This window comes from Dendropsophus ebraccatus, chromosome 2, assembly GCF_027789765.1.
Source record: "Dendropsophus ebraccatus isolate aDenEbr1 chromosome 2, aDenEbr1.pat, whole genome shotgun sequence".
NCBI lineage: Eukaryota > Metazoa > Chordata > Amphibia > Anura > Hylidae > Dendropsophus > Dendropsophus ebraccatus.
This window is the reverse complement of record NC_091455.1, coordinates 138,381,367-138,399,409: the sequence shown is the minus strand read 5'-3', so window position 1 is coordinate 138,399,409 and position 18,043 is coordinate 138,381,367. Positions and strand designations below refer to the sequence as shown.

General features: G+C 49.1%; 1 protein-coding gene across 3 annotated transcripts in view; it reads right to left on the bottom strand.

Moving 5' to 3' along the window:
* The window catches only part of LOC138783558 (epidermal growth factor receptor-like), a 74,397-nt gene that overhangs the window by 29,854 nt on the left and 26,500 nt on the right, over nucleotides 1-18,043 (bottom strand). For 2 of the 3 annotated variants that reach the window (XM_069958390.1, XM_069958389.1), the window contains 2 exons: nucleotides 17,777-17,960; nucleotides 4,266-4,391 (listed from right to left, as the gene is read on the bottom strand). In XM_069958390.1, coding sequence (XP_069814491.1) covers nucleotides 4,266-4,391; nucleotides 17,777-17,960 — 310 coding nt within the window. The remainder of the gene's footprint in view (nucleotides 1-4,265; nucleotides 4,392-17,776; nucleotides 17,961-18,043) is intronic. The other variant, XM_069958391.1, reaches the window with a different exon arrangement.

Here is an 18,043-nt window from a genome sequence, read left to right as displayed (position 1 = left end):
AGAATTAATCTAGGGGTATAATGAGCATTTTAACCCTACAGGGGCTGGAGGAAAGTGTTCACCATTAGGCCGTAAAAAAATGGAAAATTTAAATTTTCTAATAATATATACGTTTAGATTAAAGTTTCTAATTTTCAAAAGGAACATGAGAAAAAAACCACCCCAAAATTTGTAACGCAGGTTCTCTTGAGTACAACAGTACCCCATATCTGGGCGTAAACCAACGTATGGGCACACAGTGGGGCTCAGAAGGAAGGGAGCGCCAATTATCTTTTTTAATGCAGATTTTGCTGAAGAAGTTTCCGAGCGCCAGGTGTGTTTGCAGTGCCCCTGTAGTGTCAGCAGAGAGAAACCCCCCCCCCATAAGTCACCCCATTTTCGAAAGTACACCCCTCGAAGAATACATCTTGGTGTGTGGTGACCATTTTGACCCCACAGGTATTAGAGGAAAGTATTCAGAATTAGACAGTTAATATAAAAAACCTGAATTTTTTCAATAATATGTTAGTTTAGTTTGAAATTTCTCAATTTCACAAGGAACAGGAGAAAAAAAGTACCCCAAAATCTGTAACGCAGGTTTTTCTGAGTAGAACGGTACCCCATACGTGGGCATAAACCTCTCTATGGGCACATAGCCGGGCTCAGAAGGGAAGAAGCGCCAATTAGCATTTTCAGTGCAGATTTTGCTGAAGAAGTTTCTGAGCGCCAGGTGCATTTGCAGAGCCCCTGTAGTGCCAGCGGAGTAAAATCTCACCATAATTCACTCCATTTTGGAAAGTACACCCCTCAAAGAATTCATTTTGGGGTGTGGTGAGCATTTTGACCTCACAGGTATTAGAGGAAAGTATTCAAAAGTAGAGAGTAAAAATGAAAAACTCGAATTTTTCCAATAATATATTGGTTTAGTTTAAAATTTCTAAATTTCACGAGGAATAAGAGAAAAAATTCACCCCAAAATCTGTAACGCAGGTTCTCCTGAGTACTACGGTACCCCATATGTGGGCATAAACCACTGTATGGGCACACAGCAGGGCTCAGAAGGAAGGGAGCGCCAATTTGCTGGAGCAAAACCGCAGCTAGTAATGGTTATTAGAACAGCGCAGTTACTAAAATACAATAAAAAAAATGAGATTACAGGTAATGCGGGGTGGTTTACGGGCAACCTGGGGTGGTCACGGGCAACCTGAAGTGGTGATGGGCAACCTGCTGTGGTTACGGGTAATCTTGAGGTGATTACAGGCAACCTGCTGTGGTTACGGCCAACGTGAGGTGGTTACGGACAATCTGGGTTGGTTACGGATAAACTAAAGTGCTTATATGTAATTTGGGTTGGTTAGAGGCAACGTGCGGTGGTTAGAGGCAACGTGCGGTGGTTAGGGGCAATGTGCGGTGGTTACGGGCAACGTGCGGTGGTTACGGGCAATGTGGGGTGGTCAGGGGCAACGTGCAGTGGTCAGAGGCAGCGTGCGGTGGTCAGAGGCAGCGTGCGGTGGTCAGAGGCAGCGTGCGGTGGTCAGAGGCAGCGTGCGGTGGTCAGAGGCAAGGTGCGGTGGTCAGAGGCAAGGTGCGGTGGTCAGAGGCAAGGTGCGGTGGTCAGAGGCGACGTGCGGTGGTTAGAGGCAACCTGAGGTGGTTAGAGGCGACGTGCTGTCGTCAGAGGCGACGTGCAGTGGTTAGAGGCAACCTGAGGTGGTTAGAGGCGACGTGCTGTCGTCAGAGGTGACGTGCGGTGGTTAGAGGCGACGTGCGGTGGTTAGAGGCAACGTGCTGTCATCAGAGGCGACGTGCGGTGGTTAGAGGCGACGTGCGGTGGTTAGAGGCGACGTGCGGTGGTTAGAGGCAAGGTGTGGTGGTCAGAGGCAAGGTGCGGTGGTCAGAGGCAAGGTGCGGTGGTCAGAGGCAAGGTGCGGTGGTCAGAGGCAACGTGCGGTGGTCAGAGGCAACGTGCTGTCGTCAGAGGCGACGTGCGGTGGTTAGAGGCGACGTGCGGTGGTTAGAGGCGACGTGCTGTCGTCAGAGGCGACGTGCGGTGGTTAGAGGCAACCTGAGATGGTTAGAGGCGACGTGCTGTCGTCAGAGGCGACGTGCGGTGGTTAGAGGCGATGTGCGGTGGTTAGAGGCGACGTGCGGTGGTCAGAGGTGACGTGCGGTGGTTAGAGGCGACGTGCGGTGGTTAGAGGCGACGTGCGGTGGTTAGAGGCAAGGTGCGGTGGTCAGAGGCAAGGTGCGGTGGTCAGAGGCAACGTGCGGTGGTCAGAGGCAACGTGCGGTGGTTAGAGGCAACGTGCTGTCTTCAGAGGCGATGTGCGGTGGTTAGAGGCGACGTGCGGTGGTTAGAGGCGACGTGCGGGGGTTAGAGGCAGTGTGCGGTGGTTAGAGGCGACGTGGGGTGGTTAGAGGCAAGGTGCGGTGGTTAGAGGCAACGTGTGGTGGTTACGGGCAACGTGCGGTGGTTGCGTGCAATCTGGGGCGGTTACGTGCAATCTGGCGTGATTACGGACAACCTGGGGCCCTTACCGGCAACCTGGGGTGGTTATGGGTAATCTGGGGGGTTAGGGGTAATCTGGGAGTAAACTGCAGTTATTACTATAATAAAAAAAAGTGTGTGTTTTATTTTTTTGTGTGTTTGTCACTTTTTGTACTTTTACACATTTGTTTCACTGTATTACTATGATTACTGTGATATTTTCTATCACAGTAATCATAGTTCAGTGACAGAGACCAAATTGGTCTCTGTCACTTTAAATTTTCAGAGTTGGCTGGTTGTGAAGCGCATGCGCACTTCACAACCAGCCAGGACGTCGAGGAGGAAGGAGCTCTAGGATCAGGGGAAGGGGGGGTGACTGGGGGACGGGGGTGACAGGGGGGGTGGGGGGTGACTTGGGGGGCGACACTGTAACACTTTTTATCCCCTGTCACCAATGATTTATGGTGACAGGGGATAAAAAGTGCCGGCAGCACTGGGAACAGGCGATCGGCGGTATATAGTATATACCGCCGATCGCCTGCTCCGGGACCACACGGGGGTCCCCGATCACTGCCCCATGCTCTCCGCTACCTCCGGTGGCGGAGAGCATGGGGCTTTGATCATTATTTTATTTCCATCCCTGCGAACAAACATCGTTTGTTCGCAGGGATGGGGGCGGCCATCTTGGATCCGATGGCCGCCCGGGTACGGTGATCTGGGGTCTGATCGGGGGGCTGATCTGGGGTCTGAGGGGACATTTTTCATCTCCCCCCACCGTGGATTCACGGTGGGGGGAGATGAAAGCTCTCGGCGGCGCCGGTAATACAGTAATAGCGGTGATCTCCGGTATCGGAGGACGAGGGGAGGGGGGCCGGGGGACATACTAGTTGTGGCGGTGGGGGGAGGCAACGTGCTGCAGCCTCCCCCTGCCGCCCGATCGCCGGATTTTTACAAATCTCCCCATAGACGCTGCGGTCACATTGACCGCGGCGTTTATGGGGTTAACTGCCCGGGGGGGGGGGGGCGCCTCCCCTCCGGGCAGAGGCAGCAGGGGGATGCTGTGTGAAACAGCCTCCTCCTGCTGCCCGATCGCATCTAGGGACAGAGGGGGGAGGCAGGGAAGCCATGACGTTCCTGGAACGTCATGTTGCGGGAACTACCTGCTTTACATGACGTTCCAGGAACGTCATTTTGCGGCAAGGGGTTAATGCATACACCTCTACAGTGATTATATTAAATTCAATGGACTTTTTAAATAAAGACACACCCGAAGGCCAATTAATCTACCTAAACTAGAATAATGTACCGACAGCCGTTATTGCACTAACAGACTGCCAAACTACAAAAAAAATAATGTCATTTCTTCCTCAAAATAAAGAACGTCATTTTAAAAAATTACCAACAGATAGAAAAAAACATAGTGGGAACATAGCCAGACAGAGCACTGTGGAGAAAAATCATCTATAGATTTGTTATCATCTCCCTCTACAATTGCTTCCTCCTTACTTTTTAAAGGCCAAATACTTTCAGTTTTTACCATTTTACTATTCATATAATTAAAGACTATTTTAGGACTAGTTTTACTTTCTTTGGCAATAAGTCCCCTTGAGTCCAGCTTTGTACCCTTTGGTTATGTTCCCACTACAGAGAAATAACCAAATAACAGTAATTTTTATATTGTTATTTGGCGCTAGAATGATGGCCTTCCAAAAAGACAGCTGTCATTTTTATGTGGTAGGAACGTAGAGGAGGATTTATCAAGGGGTGTAATTTATGATTTATTGATAGGAATACTTACAGTTTGCAAGGGGATGTTTAACCACAGAAATATTATAGTTTGAGTTAACAATGTCTTCCCATTGAATTGTATGTAAATTGCAAAGTTTAGGATTGTTTCTGATTCGAATTCCCCCTCGAATAATTTCTGTAAAAAGATGAAAATTTGATGGAGACATTTTAGCCTAAATTTATCAAACTGGCTAAAATTTAAAGTTTACCTGTCCTTATAAAAAAAAAAACTTTTCACGTTTTTCCGGGTCCGAGTGCTTAGACCCGTACTGGTCAGGAGATAGAGCAGGAGAGGATCGCAGCTGCACCTGGTCACACAGTGGGGAAGTAGAGTTGCCTTTTGAAATGGTAGAGCTGGGACGAACGTCAGAAGGTCTCCAATCCCATAAAAAGACAGTTGAACATCACAAACAGATTTGATCCAACAGAAACCAGAGATGAAAAATTCTTTATTCAAGCAACACACACGATAGCAACCAATGTTTCGACCCGGCAGGTCATTGTTAAGGCTTGACAAAGACCCTGCCGAGTCGAAAAGATGATGGCCCTATTGAGACTCTTATAACACTTCTATTTTTTTCATCTATATGGCTGTGTGGGATGCCATTTCTTGCACCATGATCTCTAGTTTTTATTAGTATCATAGTTGTGTAGACAGGACTTATTGATCTCTTTTATTTATTTTTAATTAAAGGTAAAAAAAAAAAATTGCAATCCTGGCTTTTTTTTACTGGTTTTCATTTATGTCGTTCACCATGCGGGAACAATATATATATTTTTATTTTAATAGCTCAGACAAAAATGTATGCTATGATACATAATATATTTATTTATTTATTTTATTGTTCTTACATGTTTTATTTATAAAATGGGAAAGGGGGTAATTTAAACTTTGATTGGGGGTGGGGCTATTCTTTTTTTTTCACACTGCGGGGGTCCCGATCGGTAAGTGACAGGTGTGGCTCACTTACGCTCAAACACTGCAGTGTTTAAGGGGTTAATGGTAGGCAGCCTCGCAATCGGTCATTAAAGAGTTAAAGAGTGGTCTTTGCAAAAGCAAGGGGACAAAAATATTTGGGTAGAAAACTCTGCAAGCATTACCTTGTTTCCCCAAAGATAAGACATCAGCTAAAAATAAGGCATAATGCAGGATTTACAGAATATCTTAAAATAAGACATCCCCCTAAAAATAAGGCATCCCCCGAAAACCCCGGCCGTCACGCCGCAAAGGGGAGGAGAGGGGGTCAGGTAGGGTGGAGGTGGTTGGTTTTGTCTGGTTATGCTGGTTTGTGATGACAACTACCATACAGTATATAATGAATGTTCTCAATACTTGCTCAACAACAAGTGTTGATTTTTCTTCATGGAAAAATAAGACATCCCCTAAAAATAAGACATAGCGTATCCTTGGGAGTACTAGTACCGGGTGAGCGCTGCATGGGACCGTGGGGGAGGGCTCAGGGGCTAATAGAGCACAGGCAGGTGGCGGGAGGAGGTGCAGGAGCAGTAATCCCGCCGGCACCAGGATGGGGTGAGCGCTTATGTATGGGACCGGGCGGTGGGGTAAGCAGTCGGGCAGCTGGTCGGCCTCTGAAGCCGGGTGAGCGGCAAATAAGGAGCGCTCACCCCGCTGCATGAAACCGAGTGTATCAGGACCGGGCAGCACGTAGAGACAGGCAGTGTAATGGGACATTGCAAGAACAGGAAGGGAGGAAAAGGTAACTTTTTTGAGGAAGTGAGCCTGTCTGATGTACTAAATTGATGGAAATTGCCCTATATGTGCGTTTCCCATAATAAGTGAATATTAGGGATTTGTATAACTTTCCCTATGAAATTACATATTAACAAATACATTTTGCCTGGAGTACCCCTTTAACACAATGACGTGGCCAAACAAAGAAACATTTAATAAATAAATTATAAAATATTGAAGTAGAATAAACAATAATATTAATTAGCTGTTTATTTGTGTTTTATACTACATTGTTTTTATGGTTTGCAGGGTTATTTCTACCAGGCAGCGGCGTAACTATAGAGGTCGCAGAGGTAGCATTTGCGACCCGGCCCGTCATCAAGGGCGGCCCGCAGGGGAGATTTTCATCTGAAAGGAGGGGGAGGACAGAAGAGTCGGGGCAGGGGAGTCACTATCTGCCTCAGCAGCACACTTACTTATTAAGCGGCAGCCCCTAATTTCCAATGTATCTGTGGTCGGAGAGGAGGAGGAGGGACAGAGCTACAGCAAGAGAACAGCCGCCCCTCCCCCTCCTCGCCTCAGCTCTGTTTGCTCTGGAGCCGGCCTGAGACCTGACATGCTGGGCCTGCAGCTGCTGCTAAGGACTCTACACACTGCATAAACTATCTGCTGGATTTTATATTTTTATGTGCAGAAACTGGTTCCTCATCCTCATGCCTCCCTGTGCTGTACATAGCCCATAGTGTGCCTCCCTGTGCTGTACATAGTCCATAGTGTGCCCATCATGTGCTGTACATAGCCCATAGTGTGCCTCCCTGTGCTGTACATAGCCCATAGTGTGCCTCCCTGTACTGTACAAAGCCCACAGTGTGCCTCCCTGTGCTGTACATAGCCCATAGTGTGCCCATCATGTGCTGTACATAGCCCATAGTGTGCCTCCCTGTACTGTACATAGCCCATAGTGTGCCTCCCTGTGCTGTACATAGCCCATAGTGTGCCTCCCTGTACTGTACATAGCCCATAGTGTGCCTCGCTGTGCTGTACATAGTCCATAGTGTGCCCAACATGTGCTGTACATAGCCCATAGTGTGCCTCCCTGTACTGTACATAGCCCATAGTGTGCCTCCCTGTGCTGTACATAGCCCATAGTGTGCCCATCATGTGCTGTACATAGCCCATAGTGTGCCTCCCTGTGCTGTACATAGTCCATAGTGTGCCCATCATGTGCTGTACATAGCCCATAGTGTGCCTCCCTGTGCTGTACATAGCCCATAGTGTGCCTCCCTGTACTGTACAAAGCCCATAGTGTGCCTCCCTGCGCTGTACATAGCCCATAGTGTGCCCATCATGTGCTGTACATAGCCCATAGTGTGCCTCCCTGTACTGTACATAGCCCATAGTGTGCCTCCCTGTGCTGTACATAGCCCATAGTGTGCCTCCCTGTACTGTACATAGCCCATAGTGTGCCTCGCTGTGCTGTACATAGTCCATAGTGTGCCCAACATGTGCTGTACATAGCCCATAGTGTGCCTCCCTGTACTGTACATAGCCCATAGTGTGCCTCCCTGTGCTGTACATAGCCCATAGTGTGCCCATCATGTGCTGTACATAGCCCATAGTGTGCCTCCCTGTACTGTACATAGCCCATAGTGTGCCTCCCTGTTCTGTACATAGCCCATAGTGTGCCTCCATCTGCTGTACATAGCCCATAGTGTGCCCATCATGTGCTGTACATAGCCCATAGTGTGCCTCCCTGTGCTGTACATAGCCCATAGTGTGCCCATCATGTGCTGTACATAGCCCATAGTGTGCCTCCCTGTGCTGTACATAGCCCATAGTGTGCCTCCCTGTACTGTACATAGCCCATAGTGTGCCTCCCTGTTCTGTACATAGCCCATAGTGTGCCTCCCTGTGCTGTACATAGCCCATAGTGTGCCTCCCTGTTCTGTACATAGCCCATAGTGTGCCTCCCTGTGCTGTACATAGTCCATAGTGTGCCCATCATGTGCTGTACATAGCCCATTGTATGCCTCCCTGTACTGTACATAGCCCATAGTGTGCCTCCCTGTGCTGTACATAGCCCATAGTGTGCCTCCCTGTGCTGTACATAGCCCATAGTGTGCCTTCCTGTGCTGTACATAGCCCATAGTGTGCCTCCCTGTGCTGTACATAGTCCATAGTGTGCCCATCATGTGCTGTACATAGCCCATAGTGTGCCTCCCTGTGCTGTACATAGTCCATAGTGTGCCCATCATGTGCTGTACATAGCCCATAGTGTGCCTCCCTGTGCTGTACATAGCCCATAGTGTGCCTCCCTGTACTGTACAAAGCCCACAGTGTGCCTCCCTGTGCTGTACATAGCCCATAGTGTGCCCATCATGTGCTGTACATAGCCCATAGTGTGCCTCCCTGTACTGTACATAGCCCATAGTGTGCCTCCCTGTGCTGTACATAGCCCATAGTGTGCCTCCCTGTACTGTACATAGCCCATAGTGTGCCTCGCTGTGCTGTACATAGTCCATAGTGTGCCCAACATGTGCTGTACATAGCCCATAGTGTGCCTCCCTGTACTGTACATAGCCCATAGTGTGCCTCCCTGTGCTGTACATAGCCCATAGTGTGCCCATCATGTGCTGTACATAGCCCATAGTGTGCCTCCCTGTGCTGTACATAGTCCATAGTGTGCCCATCATGTGCTGTACATAGCCCATAGTGTGCCTCCCTGTGCTGTACATAGCCCATAGTGTGCCTCCCTGTACTGTACAAAGCCCATAGTGTGCCTCCCTGCGCTGTACATAGCCCATAGTGTGGCCATCATGTGCTGTACATTGCCCATAGTGTGCCTCCCTGTACTGTACATAGCCCATAGTGTGCCTCCCTGTGCTGTACATAGCCCATAGTGTGCCTCCCTGTACTGTACATAGCCCATAGTGTGCCTCGCTGTGCTGTACATAGTCCATAGTGTGCCCAACATGTGCTGTACATAGCCCATAGTGTGCCTCCCTGTACTGTACATAGCCCATAGTGTGCCTCCCTGTGCTGTACATAGCCCATAGTGTGCCCATCATGTGCTGTACATAGCCCATAGTGTGCCTCCCTGTACTGTACATAGCCCATAGTGTGCCTCCCTGTTCTGTACATAGCCCATAGTGTGCCTCCATCTGCTGTACATAGCCCATAGTGTGCCCAGCATGTGCTGTACATAGCCCATAGTGTGCCTCCCTGTGCTGTACATAGCCCATTGTGTGCCCATCATGTGCTGTACATAGCCCATAGTGTGCCTCCCTGTGCTGTACATAGCCCATAGTGTGCCTCCCTGTACTGTACATAGCCCATAGTGTGCCTCCCTGTTCTGTACATAGCCCATAGTGTGCCTCCCTGTGCTGTACATAGCCCATAGTGTGCCTCCCTGTTCTGTACATAGCCCATAGTGTGCCTCCCTGTGCTGTACATAGTCCATAGTGTGCCCATCATGTGCTGTACATAGCCCATTGTGTGCCTCCCTGTACTGTACATAGCCCATAGTGTGCCTCCCTGTGCTGTACATAGCCCATAGTGTGCCCATCATGTGCTGTACATAGCCCATAGTGTGCCCAACATGTGTTGTAAATAGCCCATAGTGTGCCTCCCTGTACTGTACATAGCCCATAGTGTGCCCATCATGTGCTGTACATAGCCCATACTGTGCCTCCCTGTACTGTACATAGCCCATAGTGTGCCTCCCTGTGCTGAACATAGTCCATAGTGTGCCCATCATGTGCTGTACATAGCCCATAGTGTGCCTCCCTGTACTGTACATAGCCCATAGTGTGCCCATTATGTGCTGTACATAGCCCATAGTGTGCCTCCCTGTACTGTACATAGCCCATAGTGTGCCTACCTGTGCTGTACATAGCCCATAGTGTGCCCATCATGTGCTGTACATAGCCCATAGTGTGCCCAACATGTGCTGTACATAGCCCATAGTGTGCCTCCCTGTACTGTACATAGCCCATAGTGTGCCCATCATGTGCTGTACATAGCCCATACTGTGCCTCCCTGTACTGTACATAGCCCATAGTGTGCCTTCCTGTACTGTACATAGCCCATAGTGTGCCTCCCTGTGCTGTACATAGTCCATAGTGTGCCCATCATGTGCTTTACATAGCCCATAGTGTGCCTTCCTGTACTGTACATAGCCCATAGTGTGCCTCCCTGTGCTGTACATAGTCCATAGTGTGCCCATCATGTGCTGTACATAGCCCATAGTGTGCCTCCCTGTACTGTACATAGCCCATAGTGTGCCTCCCTGTACTGTACATAGCCCATAGTGTGCCCATTATGTGCTGTACATAGCCCATAGTGTGCCCATCATGTGCTGTACATAGCCCATAGTGTGCCTCCCTGTGCTGTACATAGCCCATAGTGTGCCCATCATGTGCTGTACATAGCCCATAGTGTGCCTCCCTGTACTGTACATAGCCCATAGTGTGCCTCCCTGTTCTGTACATAGCCCATAGTGTGCCTCCCTGTGCTGTACATAGCCCATAGTGTGCCCATCATGTGCTGTACATCTCCCATAGTGTGCCCATCATGTGCTGTACATAGCCCATAGTGCGCCTCCCTATGCTGTACATAGCCCAATATTGTGCCCATCATGTGCTGTACATAGCCCATAGTGTGCCTCCCTGTACTGTACATAGCCCATAGTGTGCCTCTCTGTGCGGTACATAGCCAATAGTGTGCCCATCATGTGCTGTACATAGCCCATAGTGTGCCTCCCTGTGCTGTACATAGCCCATAGTGTGCCCATCATGTGCTGTACATCTCCCATAGTGTGCCCATCATGTGCTGTACATAGCCCATAGTGTGCCTCCCTGTGCTGTACATAGCCCATAGTGTACCTCCCTGTGCTGTACATAGCCCATAGTGTGCCTCCCTGTACTGTACATAGCCCATAGTGTGCCTCCCTGTGCTGTACATAGCCCATAGTGTGCCCATCATGTGCTGTACATAGCCCATAGTGTGCCTCCCTGTACTGTACATAGCCCATAGTGTGCCCATTATGTGCTGTACATAGCCCATAGTGTGCCTCCCTGTACTGTACATAGCCCATAGTGTGCCTCCCTGTACTGTACATAGCCCATAGTGTGCCCATCATGTGCTGTACATGTCATAGTGTGCCTCCCTGTACTGTACATAGCCCACAGTGTGCCAATCATGTGCTGTACATAGCCCATAGTGTGCCTCCCTGTTCTGTACATAGCCCATAGTGTGCTCATCATGTGCTGTACATAGCCCATAATGTGCCTCCCTGTACTGTACATAGCCCATAGTGTGCCTCCCTGTGCTGTACATAGCCCATAGTGTGCCCATCATGTGCTGTACATAGCCCATAGTGTGCCTCCCTGTACTGTACATAGCCCATAGTGTGTCTCCCTGTACTGTACATAGCCCATAGTGTGCCTTCCTGTACTGTACATAGCCCATAGTGTGCCCATCATGTGCTGTACATAGCCCATAGTGTGCCTCCCTGTGCTGTACATAGCCCATAGTGTGCCCCCCTGTACTGTACATAGCCCATAGTGTGGCCATCATGTGCTGTACATAGCCCATAGTGTGCCTATCATGTGCTGTACATAGCCCATAGTGTGCCTATCATGTGCTGTACATAGCCCATAGTGTTCCTCTCTGTGCTGTACATAGCCCATAGTGTGCCTCCCTGCACTGTACATAGCCCATAGTGTGCCCCCCTGTACTGTACATAGCCCATAGTGTGCCCATCATGTGCTGTACATAGCCCATAGTGTGCCTATCATGTGCTGTACATAGCCCATAGTGTGCCTATCATGTGCTGTACATAGCCCATACTGTGCCTCCCTGTACTGTACATAGCCTATAGTGTGCCCCCCTGTACTGTACATAGCCCATAGTGTGCCCATCATGTGCTGTACATAGTCCATAGTGTGCCCATCATGTGCTGTACATAGCCCATAGTGTGCCCATCATGTGCTGTATATCTCCCATAGTGTGCCTCCCTGTACTGTACATAGCCCATAGTGTGCCTCCCTGTGCTGTACATAGCCCATAGTGTGCCTCCCTGTACTGTACATAGCCCATAGTGTGCCTCCCTGTACTGTACATAGCCCATAGTGTGCCTCCCTGTACTGAACATAGTCCATAGTGTGCCCATCATGTGCTGTAGATAGCCCATAGTGTGCCCATCATGTGCTGTACATAGCCCAAAGTGTGCCCATCATGTGCTGTACATCTTCAGTAGTGTGTCCATCATGTGCTGTACATAGCCCATAGTGTGCCCATCATGTGATTTACATAGCCCATAGTGTGCCCATCATGTGCTGCACATAGCCCATAGTATGCCCATCATGTGCTGTACACAGCCCATAGTGTGCCCATCATGTGCTGTACATAGCCCATAGTGTGCCTCCCTGTGCTGTACATAGCCCATAGTGTGCCCCCTTTACTGTACATAGCCCATAGTGTGCCCCCTTTACTGTACATAGCCCATAGTGTGCCCATCATGTGCTGTACATAGCCCATAGTGTGCCCATCATGTGCTGTACATAGCCCATAGTGTGCCCATCATGTGCTGTACATCGCCCATAGTGTGCCCATCATGTGCTGTACATAGCCCATAGTGTGCCCATCATGTGCTGTACATAGCCCATAGTGTGCCCATCATGTGCTGTACATAGCCCATAGTGTGCCCATCATGTGCTGTACATAGCCCATAGTGTGCCCATCATGTGCTGTACATAGCCCATAGTGTGCCCATCATGTGCTGTACATAGCCCATAGTGTGCCCATCATGTGCTGTACATAGCCCATAGTGTGCCCATCATGTGCTGTACATAGCCCATAGTGTGCCCATCATGTGATTTACATAGCCCATAGTGTGCCCATCATGTGCTGCACATAGCCCATAGTATGCCCATCATGTGCTGTACACAGCCCATAGTGTGCCCATCATGTGCTGTACATAGCCCATAGTGTGCCTCCCTGTGCTGTACATAGCCCATAGTGTGCCCCCTTTACTGTACATAGCCCATAGTGTGCCCATCATGTGCTGTACATAGCCCATAGTGTGCCCATCATGTGCTGTACATAGCCCATAGTGTGCCCATCATGTGCTGTACATCGCCCATAGTGTGCCCATCATGTGCTGTACATAGCCCATAGTGTGCCCATCATGTGCTGTACATAGCCCATAGTGTGCCCATCATGTGCTGTACATAGCCCATAGTGTGCCCATCATGTGCTGTACATAGCCCATAGTGTGCCCATCATGTGCTGTACATAGCCCATAGTGTGCCCATCATGTGCTGTACATAGCCCATAGTGTGCCCATCATGTGCTGTACATAGCCCATAGTGTGCCTCCCTGTGCTGTACATAGCCCATAGTGTGCCCATCAAGTGCTGTACATAGCCCATAGTGTGCCCAACATGTGCTGTACATAGCCCATAGTGTGCCTCCCTGTACTGTACATAGCCCATAGTGTGCCTCCCTGTACTGTACATAGCCCATAGTGTGCCTCCCTGTACTGTACATAGCCCATAGTGTGCCTCCCTGTACTGTACATAGCCCATAGTGTGCCCATCATGTGCTATACATAGCCCATACTGTGCCTCCCTGTACTGTACATAGCCCATAGTGTGCCTCCCTGTGCTGTACATAGTCCATAGTGTGCCTCTCTGTACTGTACATAGCCCATAGTGTACCTCCCTGTACTGTACATAGCCCATAGTGTGCCCATCATGTGCTGTACATAGCCCATAGTGTGCCTCCCTGTACTGTACATAGCCCATAGTGTGCCTCCCTGTACTGTACATAGCCCATAGTGTGCCCATTATGTGCTGTACATAGCCCATAGTGTGCCTCCCTGTACTGTACATAGCCCATAGTGTGCCTCACTGTGCTGTACATAGCCCATAGTGTGCCCATCATGTGCTGTACATAGCCCATAGTGTGCCCAACATGTGCTGTACATAGCCCATAGTGTGCCTCCCTGTACTGTACATAGCCCATACTGTGCCTCCCTGTACTGTACATAGCCCATAGTGTGCCTTCCTGTACTGTACATAGCCCATAGTGTGCCTCCCTGTACTGTACATAGCCCATAGTGTGCCCATCATGTGCTGTACATAGCCCATAGTGTGCCCATCATGTGCTGTACATAGCCCATAGTGTGCCCATCATGTGCTGTACATAGCCCATAGTGTGCCTTCCTGTACTGTACATAGCCCATAGTGTGCCTCCCTGTGCTGTACATAGTCCATAGTGTGCCCATCATGTGCTTTACATAGCCCATAGTGTGCCTCCCTGTACTGTACATAGCCCATAGTGTGCCTCCCTGTACTGTACATAGCCCATAGTGTGCCCATTATGTGCTGTACATAGCCCATAGTGTGCCCATCATGTGCTGTACATAGCCCATAGTGTGCCTCCCTGTGCTGTACATAGCCCATAGTGTGCCCATCATGTGCTGTACATAGCCCATAGTGTGCCCATCATGTGCTGTACATAGCCCATAGTGCGCCTCCCTATGCTGTACATAGCCCAATATTGTGCCTCCCTGTACTGTACATAGCCCATAGTGTGCCTCTCTGTGCGGTACATAGCCCATAGTGTGCCCATCATGTGCTGTACATAGCCCATAGTGTGCCTCCCTGTGCTGTACATAGCCCATAGTGTGCCCATCATGTGCTGTACATAGCCCATAGTGTGCCTCCCTGTGCTGTACATAGCCCATAGTGTGCCTCCCTGTGCTGTACATAGCCCATAGTGTGCCTCCCTGTACTGTACATAGCCCATAGTGTGCCCATTATGTGCTGTACATAGCCCATACTGTGCCTCCCTGTACTGTACATAGCCCATAGTGTGCCTCCCTGTGCTGTACATAGCCCATAGTGTGCCCAACATGTGCTGTACATAGCCCATAGTGTGCCTCCCTGTACTGTACATAGCCCATAGTGTGCCCATTATGTGCTGTACATAGCCCATAGTGTGCCTCCCTGTACTGTACATAGCCCATAGTGTGCCCATCATGTGCTGTACATGTCATAGTGTGCCTCCCTGTACTGTACATAGCCCACAGTGTGCCAATCATGTGCTGTACATAGCCCATAGTGTGCCTCCCTGTTCTGTACATAGCCCATAGTGTGCCCATCATGTGCTGTACATAGCCCATAGTGTGCCTCCCTGTACTGTACATAGCCCATAGTGTGCCTCCCTGTGCTGTACATAGCCCATAGTGTGCCCATCATGTGCTGTACATAGCCCATAGTGTGCCTCCCTGTACTGTACATAGCCCATAGTGTGTCTCCCTGTACTGTACATAGCCAATAGTGTGCTTCCCTGTACTGTACATAGCCCATAGTGTGCCTCCCTGTGCTGTACATAGCCCATAGTGTGCCTCCCTGCACTGTACATAGCCCATAGTGTGCCCCCCTGTACTGTACATACCCCATAATGTGGCCATCATGTGCTGTACATAGCCCATAGTGTGCCTATCATGTGCTGTACATAGCCCATAGTGTGCCTCCCTGCACTGTACATAGCCCATAGTGTGCCTCCCTGTACTGTACATAGCCTATAGTGTGGCCATCATGTGCTGTACATAGCCCATAGTGTGCCTCCCTGTACTGTACATAGCCCATAGTGTGCCTCCCTGTGCTGTACATAGCCCATAGTGTGCCTCCCTGTACTGTACATAACCCATAGTGTGCCCATCATGTGCTGTACACAGCCCATAGTGTGCCCATCATGTGCTGTACACAGTTCATAGTGTGCCCATCATGTGCTGTACATCTTCAATAGTGTGTCCATCATGTGCTGTACATAGCCCATAGTGTGCCCATCATGTGATTTACATAGCCCATAGTGTGCCCATCATGTGCTGCACATAGCCCATAGTATGCCCATCATGTGCTGTACACAGCCCATAGTGTGCCCATCATGTGCTGTACATAGCCCATAGTGTGCCTCCCTGTGCTGTACATAGCCCATAGTGTGCCTCCCTGTGCTGTACATAGCCCATAGTGTGCCCCCTTTACTGTACATAGCCCATAGTGTGCCCATCATGTGCTGTACATAGTCCATAGTGTGCCCATCATGTGCTGTACATAGCCCATAGTGTGCCCATCATGTGCTGTACATAGCCCATAGTGTGCCCATCATGTGCTGTACATAGCCCATAGTGTGCCCATCATGTGCTGTACATAGCCCATAGTGTGCCCATCATGTGCTGTACATAGCCCATAGTGTGCCCATCATGTGCTGTACATAGCCCATAGTGTGCCCATCATGTGCTGTATATCTCCCATAGTGTGCCTATCATGTGCTGTACATCTCCCATAGTGTGCTCATCATGTGCTGTATATCTCCCATAGTGTGCCTATCATGTGCTGTACATAGCCCATAGTGTGCCTCCCTGCACTGTACATAGCCCATAGTGTGCCCATCATGTGCTGTACATAGCCCATAGTGTGCCCATCATGTGCTGTACATAGCCCATAGTGTGCCCATCATGTGCTGTACATAGCCCATAGTGTGCCCATCATGTGCTGTACATAGCCCATAGTGTGCCTCCCTGTACTGTACATAGCCCATAGTGTGCCTCCCTGTGCTGTACATAGTCCATAGTGTGCCTCTCTGTACTGTACATAGCCCATAGTGTACCTCCCTGTACTGTACATAGCCCATAGTGTGCCCATCATGTGCTGTACATAGCCCATAGTGTGCCTCCCTTGTCTTGTGCATCTTTAGGCTATGTTCACATACAGTAAGAGACCGGCCGTTCCGCGATCCGTGACCCCGACCCCGGCCCCCGCATCAAAGCTTCCCATAGCTCACAGTGAAGCGAGCGGCCGGAGCCGCTTGCTTCGCTGCGTGCACTGACAGGTCTTTCTGCGGCCGGAATTCACTGAATCCCGACGGCAGAAAACTGATCTGTCAGTTTTGTTTCGGCGCCGCATGGGCTCCCAGCCGGAGCGTATACGATGTGTGTACGCTACGACCGGGATCCTATTTAACATAAAGCTATGTCACACACCGCAACACTACGGCCGTAGTTCTGCGGCGAGAACTACAGCCGTAGTTTTTTACTCAGTGTGAACATAGCCTTAACCTGGGGCCCAGGTTAAACTTTTGCACCAGGGCCGAAGAGCCTCTAGCTACGCCCCTGCTACCGGGAGTAGTTATGCCCTATCCACTAGATAGGGTATAACTAAGAGGTCACGGGGGGTCCCCCAATCTCAAGAATTATGACCCCTAAATCCTTACAGAATAGAGTTGTGGACTGCGAATACGTACCGCCAATCATTCTCTATGGAGCCACCAAAGAGTCTAATGCAAGCTTTGGGCCTCCGTGGTGGCTCCATAGAGAATGAATAGAGCTGCTGCACACAGTGGATTCATATCTTGACATTGGCATTCCATTTTTAGCTAAATGAACTGGAGTTGTGGAAACCTTTACATGAGAGTACTTATACATTTTCCAAAAAAGACTTCACCTCACCGCCCAGAATAGAAAATTTACTTTTTCCTTTCTCAAAATTATTGCAGAACCCTGCTTTTGAACCTACATCGATCTGATATTTAAAAAAAATAGATGGAGTCCATATATTTAATTTAAAGGACCATTAAATTACTATATTTCCCTTTCCCCTAAAACTTAAATCTGCAGAATCCAATCATTAGAACATAATATTCCAAGGTAGTGATGCTGATGTATAACAATCTGTGTAAAGTAGTTCAGATAGACAGTATGATTGCAAGTGCCATGTTACCCTTGCAGAAAACTGATAACAGCTAGATACAGTAGATTACCTTGTAATTGGCGCATTGATACCTCCTCCAAAGCATCAGACACATTTTCTTGATAGTTTGAAAAAATAGACAGTGAAGAGTTTCTTAACAATATTTCTCCTCGAATGATTCGAAGGTTCACAAGTGGAATTGACTTTACTGCATTTAAAGCAATAAGAACATATCCTCCTACTTCTTGTATATCCTGTAAGGAACATTAATAATTACAAACCTTCAGTTACTTAATTTCACTCCTTAAACTCTTTAAACCCCAAAATATGGAAGAAA